Source organism: Fragaria vesca, linkage group LG4 (genome assembly GCF_000184155.1).
Source record: "Fragaria vesca subsp. vesca linkage group LG4, FraVesHawaii_1.0, whole genome shotgun sequence".
NCBI lineage: Eukaryota > Viridiplantae > Streptophyta > Magnoliopsida > Rosales > Rosaceae > Fragaria > Fragaria vesca.
Window position 1 is genome coordinate 4,036,853 of NC_020494.1, and position 12,032 is coordinate 4,048,884.

Genomic DNA, 12,032 nt, shown 5'->3' on the forward strand with positions numbered 1-12,032 from the left:
CNCNCNCNCNCNCTCTCTTCTCTCTCTCTCTCTCTCTCTCTCTCTCTCTCTCCTCCCCTCCCCCCCCCCAAATCCCTCATGTATTTTGCAATTTCATTAATCAAGGTTTGAGGGTAGTTGCACTAGCCCCATCTCAGAATGAATAAGAGTTTACACTATTTTTTTTCCCTAGAATCAGGATGTGAAGTCATTTAATTGATCAAAGCAAATGTAGGAACATAATGATAATCCACCCTCACGGGTTACGTAAAAATTGAACTATCCAAAACAACTTACGTGACATAAGTCATCTTAATGCTGCAAACCCTAAAATAGGCAACATGATCATAAATAGTAATTGTCAGAATCCTCCAACTTATTTAAGAACACCTAGGATCACCCTACGTAGAGGGAACATCCTTAGGATCGAAACTAGCCAAAAAAGCCCAAAGCCAACCAAGTCCGGATGATACGAACCGAGCTTATTCAAAACAAGTCACCAAGCCCAAGCGACAACCCTAACATCAAGAGGAAAACAAGACCCAAAGCCCCCTCCTCCTCTTCCGGCGCCAACATACCCCATTACTTCCCTGAATACCAACACCGCCTGACATACACCCAAACCAGATTGCCACAACCACTCCGATGAACCTCAGATCCAAGCCCTTCTAGTCCTATACACAGCCACCCACTTTTCAGCCTGTCTTTAGATACATCCCCAAGCCATTTACGGCTGAAGTACCTTCCAACAACAGATCATTTTAATTTTAATAAGGGAACCTTAATTTTAATGTTAGTTAATTGGTGGCCTGCTTAAACCCTAAGTAACTAATCACTTGACAGATCATTTTTATTTGATTCACAAAGATCTCCAAAGGCAGCTTAAGTCACTCAATTCCACATTATATTCGGCACATTGCTCTCTTTCAATGACATCAATAATCAAAAAGAAAAAACTCGATCATTATTTAATTACACGATTTCGAAAGAGTTCATCACGCTAGTTAAATGTAGAACACGCATCCAAATAAGCAAGAGTTAGTTAAAAAGAAAATTAAGGTTGATAGGGTCAGGAGGTTCAACCATGCTGCTGATTTGTTCAAATTTTCTTACTTTTCAATACATGTAGTATCATTACACACATAACTGACCCCCATGACAGCATCGAAAAATAGAAGCATTTACCTGCATTTTTTCTAAATTCTCGACTCAAAAGAATACTATATATATTTGTTGGCCTTACGTACATCATATTATATTTTCCTTTTATTTCTTCTTCTTATGCTGAGCGTTAGTATTATTTCTTTTTTGTTAATGGAAGAATACTATATATATTTGTTGGCCTTACGTACATCATATTATATTTTCCTTTTATTTTCTTCTTCTCATGCTCAACCTTAGTATTATTTCTTTTTTGTTAATGGAAGAATACTATATATATTTGTTGGCCTAACATCATATTATATTTTTCTTTATTTTCTTCTTCTTATGCTCAGCCTTAGTATTATTTCTTTTTTTGTTAATGGAAGACTACCGCTTGCCCTTAACCATGTACAAATTTAATTTCCCATAATGTCTTGTAAGATTTACTTCTTGATTTACATGGTTAGTCCAATTAGGCATTAGTTTCAGTTCTTACCATGCATCATAAACATTTTGGGATTAAGTTATATAGTATCATACACTATTTGCAATTTACTATAAATCTCACAACCTAGTTCTAGAATAATTTTCATGCTTAATATAAGCTATTTATATTTTGACCCTCCTATAAAGGATTTCTGGCTACGCCACTGCCTCGGACCGCGAAACACAAACTGTCATTCACCAGAATATAGAACCGATGTTGACCTTAATGTCAATATTATAAGTATAATGGTGTCAATATTAGATTTGAGAAGAAGTGATGATATTTTTCAACTTTTTTCTGAATTTGGTTATAAATTTGTTCTTTCGTGAAAGTTGCAGGCAGCTCAAGTGCGTTTTTGTTCCTAACTTTCATATTATATTATGGATTGTTATTGTTCACTCTTCTGTATTAGTTATATCGCTAACACTATACATATCTCATGTAAATAAATTTTTACTTACTCTAAAAGCATATGCACCCCTTGAACTCCATCAAACCATCAATTCAATTGCTTCCATCAGTTACTCTTCACTGTAAATTGCTTTTCTAGGCCTGTTTTTATCAGCGGTGTAACTCTGTAAATTTAGCAATCTATTCCACGTGGCAGCCAATGAATGGTCAACGACTCTGCAGCTATCAACCACTTTATTTTTTAATTTCTTTAAAAAAAAACAGCTGGCGGGCGCAGGTCCCACCAGTTGTTGCTTATCACAGAGACAAGCAAAATTTGATGGTGAAGCCTATGGAGGTGATATATGATGGTGGGTGGTGGGACCTAGGACCCATCATTTCTTTTCCATCATTCTTCTTCCCGTTGCATGGGTTCTTGCCATCAAAATAGCAAGAATCATTTTTGACATGAATTTATCTTCCCGCTATATATATGCTCTAAGAAAAATATTAGAGTTTGGGTCACACTCATTAAACACAAGCATCACTCATACATCAGTTCACATTGGAGTCTAGGCAATCTCAGTAATATAGTCCAACAATTTTTCTTTTAATTTTATTAAAAGCTCTAAATTCATGAGATTTGAACCCATAACCTATACATATAATATCAATTACGCTAGATAACCAAGAGGCCACGGCTTAGCCACATAATATTATACAACTATGCCGTTATGATATTTTGTAATTACTATGTTCACCTATTTACTTAGTTCTGGAAGGCTAAGCAATGAGGGTTTAAGGAATATCTTCATATTGGACCCTTTGGAGAATTAGATGGTTGAGATGCATTTCGATCACCCTTTCGTTTGCAACAACATGAAAAAATATATGTTTGATTTGCTGATATTGTTTCAAGAAATTGAATTTGCCAAGTAATTCCTCTAATGGGTGTAGTGATCGTATATTGAGTTAGAGTCTTCGATCAATGTAGAGACTTGCATATATAGTTTTGTTGCAATTAAGAAACTTTTTGTGACAAGTACTTGATGATAAGGTTGTGGTTTACATTGTACAATATAGGTACTTCTCAACTCTGACAACTCCATTAAAGTCGGTCCTTTCTACGACATCAGAATTAGGGTTTTAAGATGAATGAAACCATTAATTAAGAATGAAGTTTTCATGTTTTATAGGGTATAGTAAGAAAACACCTTGTATTTATAAGATACCCATCTTTTATTGTAATTTCATATCAGGATATTTTAGTCTTTTAATAAATCACACACTCGTAGAGTGAACATAGTATTTTGTAGGGTGGCAATAGCCACACCCTAACTCAAATTTATGTGGGAGAAATTTTAAATACACACCTTTAATCTCTTAATACACATCCTTATTATTTTATATTACACATCAGACTTTATAGGTATGTTTAATTACAAAAACATCCATCAATTATTAAAGAGAAGAAAAAAAAAATTCCTCTTCCCTAAAACCTAACTTTTCTCCACTATTACTACGCATCAAAAGAAAATAAATAAAAACCTCTTCTCCAAAATTCATCGCCTGAATTTCAACTACTGTTGTAATCACATGTATGATTTACCGATTCATTTGTTTTTTTTATTTTTATCAACTTTAGTTTTTATCATGCAGACTAAAAACTAGTTTTATGCTATTGTACTTCTACTAGCTTTTTAACTTTGAAAAAATTATGTATGTTCCATATTTTTGTTTTCTTCAAATTCTAGTCGACATATGTCATATTGGAGATTTGGAGTTCGAATATAATATTACTCTTTTGATTATAAATTGAAAAATATCAAGAAAAAATTTCTAACCCGATTAAACAAAATCTAACAGAAAATAAAAGAGAATACGTAAATGAGTTGTGAAATAGTAAATATATAATAATTATATTAAATAACACATTATTATTAGTTTTAGATATTGATGGTATTTTAGGCAGTTTGGGATGTGTATTTAGTATAATATTGAAATGAAAAACTAGATGGGTAGTGTATTAAGTAAATAATGTGTATTAAGAGATTAGGGGTGTATATTTAAAATTACTCTTTATGTTTTTTTTTTTGAAAGAAGCTACGCTGGTATTATTTAACGTCCAAAGGACTAAATAGAATTACAATCAAAGTGGAGTGCATCTACAATACAGGTTGGAGGCTGTTGATGCCATTCCTGATAAGCCTCAGACTCATAAGCCAAATTTGCTAATTTGTGAGCAACTTGATTACATAATCTGGACGCAAACTTAATTTCTACATTTTGCAAATTTAGGAGCTCACTCTTGATGTCTAGAACCGCAACATGCATGATACTGAGATTCCTGCTAGGCTGCTGGATATCTTGAACAGCTACCAAGCAATCTGATTCAATAATGATGTTTATAAGCTGCTGCTGCTTGATAAAATCCAAGGCTGCTCTAATTACCATAAGTTCAACATGTTGAGCTGAAGCAACATAATGAACTGGTTTACTGTAGGCTGCAATAAAACTACCATTGCAGTCTCCTAGAATACCTCCAACTCCTCCCTGTGTCAAAGAAGGTAAGAAAGTTCCATTTACATTAAGCTTTGAAGCATAAGAGCTAGCGGTCCACTTCTCACTAGATTTCTTCTTGCTAATTTTGGTAGTGTGCTGAGCTTTATGAAACTCTTCAAGCCAAGTCATAGTGCCCAGAAAAATATCATTAGCTGTTTTCAAAATATTCTCCCAAAGCATGGAGTTTCTATTCTTCCATAATGCCCAGATAATCATCATAACAAATTCAAAGACTTTTGGTTTATCTAACACTATTTCTAGCATCCATTCTTTAAAGACTAGATTTGGCAAAATAGTATCAATAATATTACTTGGGAGCTTTGAGAGCACTTCCTTAGCAATAGGGCACTGACAGAATAAATGTACAGTATCTTCATAATGGTGGCCACATATCATACAATCCACTGCACTTTCATATCCCTTAGTGGTAAGTCTTGTTCTTGTTGGCAGTAAGTTTTGACACGCATGCCATACACAAACTTGTACCTTTCCCGGGACCTTAGCCTGCCATATTTTCTGCCACAGAGCTTTGTACACCTTGTGAGGAAGAGGCTAGAACATTACCCATGACATTTGCACGAGCTATCCAATAAGCAGATTTAACCGAGAAGAAACCTTTTTTATCTGGTGCCCAGTATTGGGAATCCTGCATATCATGTCTGTTTAGAGGAATCTGCATGATTTGCACAGCAACCTGAGGGTGAAAAAGATGATGAACCAACTGCTCATTCCAATCTTTAGAGGGAGTAAGTAGATCGGACACCAACTCATAAGGGGTATGAGGTGGTTTCTGAATAAGGTATTTGGGACATTCAGGTATCCAAGCATCCTTCCATATACTCGCCTTTGTACCATCACCAATCCTCCATTTAACACTAGCCTGCAAAACAGACCTACCTTCTAATATCCTTCTCCAAGGATAGGAGGGATTGTCCCCAAGTTGTGCATCTTGAAACGAGATTGTGGGAAAGTACCTAGCTTTGAACACTCTAGTAACAAGTGAATTTGGCTGAGACATAAATCGCCATCCTTGTTTCGCAAGCAGCGCTAGGTTATATGCATAGAGATTCTTGAAACCCATACCACCTTCCTCTTTTGTCAAGCAAAGCTTCACCCAACTCTGCCAATGAATTTTCTTTTTGGTTTCCGAATCACCCCAAAAGAAAGAAGCACAGAGTTTATGTATGTTATCACACAGGATTTTGGGGAGGAGGTAACAATTCATAGCATATGTAGGCATTGTTTGAGCCACAACCTTAATCAAAACGGTCTTACCAGCACAACTAAGAATTTGTGACTTCCAATTCACCAACTTGTTCGTAACCTTTTCTTGTAAATAACTGAATTTATCCATTTTGGATTTGCCAACACGGAATGGTAGTCCAAGGTACTTGTCATGCTCATGTACCTTGGTAACTCTTAGTTCTAACGCCAAAATCTGCTTGAGTTCGTCTGGCAAGTTCCGGCTAAAAACTACCGAACTTTTCGAGTAATTAACCTGTTGTCCACTTGCTCTCTCATACATGTTGATGAGTTGTTTGATCATTTAACATTCACTCAGAGTAGCATTACAAAAAATAAGCTGTCATCTGCAAAAAAGAGATGGTGTAGATTTGGTGGACTTGGCGCCATTTTCAATCCCTTTAAAACTCCTGAGTTCACAGCTTGAGACAAAAGTGCAGAGAGTCCTTCAGTATACAAAATGAATAGGTAAGGGGAGAGTGGATCCCCTTGCCTGATGCCTCTAGTAGGTGTAATAATCCCTGTTGCTTTCCCATTAACAAAGATAGCATATGTGATTGAGCAGACACAATTCATAATCACCGTTACCCATCTAACATCAAAACCCAACTTTAAATTACTCTTTATGTGGAGACCATTAGAAGTGAAAAAAAAAAGTATATAGACAAATCAGAAACAGAAATAAGTATAAAATACGTGTTCGGACCGATTAATAATTTTCCATAAGAGTGCGTCTATTGTCACCCCACAAACCATTTTACTCACCCTACACGTTGATTTATTGAAATACCAAAATATCTTGATACAAAATTACAGTAAGGGACAATAAGTTGTTACAAATTATAAATTTTTATCTTTTTTATCTTTTTGTTTTAGATGAACACAAATTTCATAATTCTAACCCAGATTTATCATATTCGGTCGTGAGTCTGAAGACACTAACATTTAACCTGAAAATCAAGTAAACTGTTTGTATTTTTTTTCTTTGTTGATGATTCGTCTGTGCCTTTACTCATTATTTCCTATGTCGACTTTGTATGTAAATTCTCACGAACAACTACTATACTGTATTTATGAACAACAGATAGATCAGTTCAAGAAACTTAGAAGTATGGAAGGCGTTGCTACTAGAGATACATATAAAGACATTGTGCATCTTGAAATCAACTGATACCCATTGAGTTGTTAAATTTGAGAGTTTTTTTCTTCTTTAACTTGGATTTATAATTTCATATGAATTTTTGTTCATTTGGTGGTTTACTTATCTTAAGCAAATCTGAATTTGACAAAATATATGAAGAGAATGTAGGGTGAACAAAATAGAATTGAGAAAATGGTTTTTTAGGTATTGTTAATGAATGAACAAAGCATACTTACAATTAAAATTATATAAGTTGGGTGTGAAGAAAATACGGGGTGAGCAAACTGGTTGTGGGGTGGACGCTCCCTTTTCCATTACACATACTGCACGCAAAATCAATACAGCTGATATGACCCATGTCCATGACTTTGAATTTTTAAAACGACCTCATTGCCAAATATATCAGTATTAATTAAGCCAATTTGACTTATGGAACCGCTTTTGGTTAAATTTATTATAATCCTTGCCAATACCCTTACCTAAAATTCAATCTTGCAAATCAGAAATATATTAAAGAAGGACAAAACAATCAAATTTCCTTCATGAAAAAAAAAACAGATTTTCTCCGAAAAAAAAAACAGATAGAAAGATAAAAAGTTCAGGTTTCAAAAGTAAAGTTGTTCGGTTATCAGCACTATCTCAAACCACCTGCATGTATATCTTCCCCCTTCTCTCACATTTTCCCCCTCTTGCCAAAAAGAAAAATGGCTCACCTTCTGCCAGAATTGTTCTCGATGTCTTTGCCTCCTCTCTTTAATTGCCTTCCGCTCATGTTGTCTTTCCTTTGCTTTTTCTTGATTTTTTTTTAGGCAATTTGACATGAAGTTTTTTTCATGATTCTTTAAGAGTTTGTTATTTATTATGTTTGAATGACGGTTTTTTCATATTCAGATGGTTTTCAATAGACTACAGGCAACTTCCACGATTTGCAGTTAACACACGTCTTCACTTCGTCGCTGAAGCATGCTTGGATGTATTTTCTCTCTTTTTTCTTCGGCGCCAATGTTCAATTGAGACTTTCATTTCTTCGTCTTTGTCTGTACCGATCCATTCAATTGTAACCATCTACATGGTATCAATTTATTCAGTTTTATTCATGTATTGCAGTTACTTGACAAATCAAGTTTATGTCGACCATCACACTTGAGGTAGGAAGTTTCTCCCCTTTTGTTTTGTTTTTTTTTCTTTTTGCGTCATTGATTTTGGTTTGTTATGATCGATGTAATGCAATTGTTTTGTTAGATTGATCACCGATAATCCTTGAATTGATCATGCCCATGTCATATAAGGTACAATGTGCTTATTGTTCTAAGATATTCTATATCTTTCTAGATATTCTTTATGTGTGTCTTGGCTTTATGTCAATAGGATATGTAGTTTGACTAGATCTATGTATTCATATCCTTACCATATTGGTATTGTGTAATTCCCTATATAAAGGGGTCATATCAATGAATAAGATAATGATTCTCTTGCTATCTCTTTATCTCTACACTTTATCCTTCATCACTTATTCGTTTTTCTATCAATTATAGTTTAGATTATAAAAGGAAAAGATTGAAAAAGGAATGGTATCCAACAATTGCTCGGGTGTGTTTTTGATTTTTTGCAGTGTAAATATGGAAATTGGAAAACCCTTGCAACAGAAAGCGGCCCATTGAGAAAATGATGGAGCGAGCTATGTTGCTTGGCTCTTGGTAGTTATTTCATATGGTGATAGTACCAGAGAATGAGAATTTCAATTGGGTTGCATGTTTCTCAATGTAGGTAATATTTACCTACCATCGTTTTTGAAATTATATTTGTGTTTTGAATATGTGTGCTTAATAAAATAGGGCTGCATTGTATTGCAATTTCATTAATTCCCTCTGGCTTAGTTTGTAATTTTTCTTTGCCTCACAACAACAAAAATGTTGCAGCCATGTACGATCACAACAGCTTGAAGAAAGGGAAGAAAATGCATCCACAACAAGAATTGAAGGGGACCAAAAGTCTCTTACTGTGTATCTCTTACTGTGTAATTATGGACCAAAAGTCTCAATAAAAGCTGTATAATGGAGAACGCTTACATTAAACTGTAGGGAATTTGAGAATTCATTGATTTTGGAGACCATGTACATGGGATTTAATCAGGTTTTTTCTTTATTTATTGCTAATATGCTACAATTGTACCAAAAACAATGAACACAAGAATACCTTATCAGTATTAAGAAAACGAAGCTAATTGCATTGCTGGCATTTTTTCTATGATTACTCAGCATTAGTTTGTAACTAAGATCATGAATTCGAGGTCGTAATTTTGAGTTGGAAAACCTTGCAAACATACAATATTTGTATCAAAGGCCAATGTATTGGTACCAAGTGATATAGTAGACCAGAAAATCCCACGCATAGCGCGTGAGTGCGGCCTTTTATGCGCGTGCATAAATGCTAGTTTATATGTATATTTTATTTTTATTTTTTTAAACGACCTGCCGTTCAAAAATACAAACAGGCACACTGGAGACGAGTCTCAGAGCAGTTTCACCTCTCTGATTCGAGCCTTTCTGTTATCCATTTACGGTGGAAGAAAACCGATTGAGATAAAAATGGTGGACGGAGACTACCGGGACTGGGATTTCTACCTGAGAACCTTATCAAACAGCGCCAGAGACTCCAATGCCGCCAACAATCCCGCTTCCGATCCCGCTCTTCTCCAATCCGTGAGTACTCTTTTATCATTCTATCTATCTCTGCGTAATGAGCTCCGTGGTTGGATCATGAAATTTTCTGTGGTGAAATGGATTAGGTGAAGAAGCTGTATGAGTTGTGTAAAGCTGAGAATTCGGAGGATTTGGTGGCGAGGGTTTATCCCCAGATTAACAAGCTCTTTCAACGCTCCGTCGCTTCTCTCTCTGAATCTCGCACCACCTCTAATAGCCTCCTCTTGCTGGTTCGTCTTTTTTTTTACTGTATTCTTGTTTCTACTGCTTTGGTAACTTTGTATGTTTAACATTTAGAACTATGTGGCGGTAAATTGTAAATCTGTTTCGATTCTGAAATGTTGTATTTGTGGAAAAATAATTAGATGATACAGATAATGCATGTGATGCTTCAATTTTCATATTTGTTTGATTTTCGGATGCGGAAGCGTTCTGTGTGAATTAGTAACAAAGGAAACCGGAGCTGTGATTTTTAGTGAGTTATCCAAGTCTCTACTTTCCCTACTTGTGATGAGAATTAAAATGTTTGTTTCTGGGGGCTTGCACATCTGTAAGTCATAAAGTAATAGACCTCTTCTTTCGGTGTTGATTAGGTGTAATGTAGTGTAGGATGTCATATCTACCATCTTGCATTTTTTTTTTTTCATTGTCACCAATTACTCCACAGTATGTAGGATAATTTTTTCCTTGGGATGCTTTTTCTTACATCTTTCTCCCCGAATTTTTTGGCCAGGCCATTCTTCAATTTTGCCTTGATTTTGGAGACTTGGTTCTGCATGACGCTGATCCCAGTCTCAGGACATTTTTTCGTTCCTGCTTGAGCCGGTAAATGATGTTCTCTAATTTCAGATACGATATTGGATAAAGATTATGTTATTCTTTTATTTATTTTGACATGTACCTGGTAATTAGTTTTCATTCAGATAAATAAGGTTGTTATTGTATTGGCTGGAAAATTGCTCTTATATAATTAGTTGGTTGCTACAAGAAGAGGAAAATAAGTTCTGTAAATAACCCACTGCTCTGCTAGCTAAAAATTCTGTACGATAAAATGAATGAGTAGTATTCTTATGTACTGACATTTTGGTTCACAACTTCACCATCATCGAAAGTTAGTCCCTCGTGTGTAACCCAAATACCGGAGTCAATTGGTAATGGAGATGATGAAGAGAATTATGCTTCATCCATCTAAATCAACATGAACTCTGCATATCTCAATGTCTTTAATCAATGGAGACTTCCTTTTAACTGTATACTCAACCGAGAACTCATATCAGACAGGAAAACATTCGAATATTGAGACCCTTGATAGATGGTATGGGTCTATATGGTGTTATATCAGGCACCAGAAGATGAAGTCAACAAGCAAGCATAATGTATCTATATTCTTTTGTTGATTGGAAGATGAAGTTATCTGTATATATTTAAGTAATTCCCAACGATAGTATCATAAGCAATACTTGGAACTTTGTGTTGAAATGCTTCTGTGTTGCTTATGTAATGTAGAATATCTATGGTCATTAGACATTCAAATTTTCTAATATGTTTGCAGTGAGTTTGCAGATCCAGTTGTCGCAGAAGCGACCCTTGACTTTCTGAATGTAAACAAGAAAAAGCTCTCAACGTCTTTCCCTACCTTACTGCCTCAGGTATAATTTAGATCTATAGCATTGTTGTGTACGAGAAAGTAGTACTTATGTGACGTATGAGATAGATTACGATATGTCATGAAGAAGTCTATCTCATCAGATTATGCAAAACTCGTGGATGAAACTACCATCTGCATAGATGGTTTTCAGCTACTTGCAAGTCATACTTATATTAACCAATAGTTGAAGTGTAAAGATGCTTAGGCTACAATACTTTCATCTATGCTTGAAAGGTTAAAACATAAACAGTTGCACAATGGGCATAACTTCCGGTGTAAACTCTGATAAACAAGACTATATCGGTACATGTCTTGCTTCATGGTCTTTAGTTGATGATAGTTGCAGCTTGTCAATAGCTCCATCATTGTAAATCTTCTCGAAATTCAAATGTATTGAAACAGCATCAGAGCCACTGTAGTCAAATATTTCACTTGCATTTATGCTTTTTTAATTATATTGTTTTCCTTGTTTTCATTTGTATTTACTTCTTCAGAATAATTCTGCTTTGTATTCTGTGATCTGTTGACATTGTTTCTTTTTAAATTGTTGTTTGGATTGAAAATTGTTGTCAAATAGCTGTATTATGTAAGTTTCTAACATTCATTATGTGTAATGCAGTTCTTTCCCTTGATGTTAAAGTTGATTGCATGGAATGGGGAACGGTGAGTTTTTCCGTACATCTAATTTGATTTATTACTGAAAGATATATTATGTTTTATGCACACACATGCATACAG

At 35.0% G+C, this 12,032-nt stretch overlaps 3 protein-coding genes across 3 annotated transcripts in view; 1 reads left to right on the top strand and 2 right to left on the bottom strand.

The window, feature by feature from the left end:
• Positions 1-4,690, bottom strand: part of LOC101302931 (probable polygalacturonase At3g15720-like) — a 10,844-nt gene extending 6,154 nt beyond the window's left edge. Inside the window, exon 1 of the mRNA XM_004297857.1 lies at positions 4,283-4,690. Within this exon, the coding sequence (XP_004297905.1) occupies positions 4,283-4,690 (408 nt within the window). The remainder of the gene's footprint in view (positions 1-4,282) is intronic.
• A 370-nt stretch (positions 4,691-5,060) lies between these two features.
• Positions 5,061-6,086, bottom strand: LOC101303217 (putative ribonuclease H protein At1g65750-like). The gene has a single exon (XM_004297858.1). The coding sequence runs from the start codon at positions 6,084-6,086 to the stop codon at positions 5,061-5,063; it is 1,026 nt and encodes a 341-aa protein (XP_004297906.1).
• Positions 6,087-9,501: 3,415 nt separating this feature from the next.
• The window catches only part of LOC101295991 (AP-5 complex subunit zeta-1-like), a 7,642-nt gene continuing 5,111 nt past the window's right edge, over positions 9,502-12,032 (top strand). Inside the window, exons 1-5 of the mRNA XM_004296447.1 lie at positions 9,502-9,646; positions 9,733-9,876; positions 10,380-10,471; positions 11,199-11,295; positions 11,914-11,957. Of these exons, the coding sequence (XP_004296495.1) occupies positions 9,533-9,646; positions 9,733-9,876; positions 10,380-10,471; positions 11,199-11,295; positions 11,914-11,957 (491 nt within the window). The 5' untranslated portion in view covers positions 9,502-9,532. The remainder of the gene's footprint in view (positions 9,647-9,732; positions 9,877-10,379; positions 10,472-11,198; positions 11,296-11,913; positions 11,958-12,032) is intronic.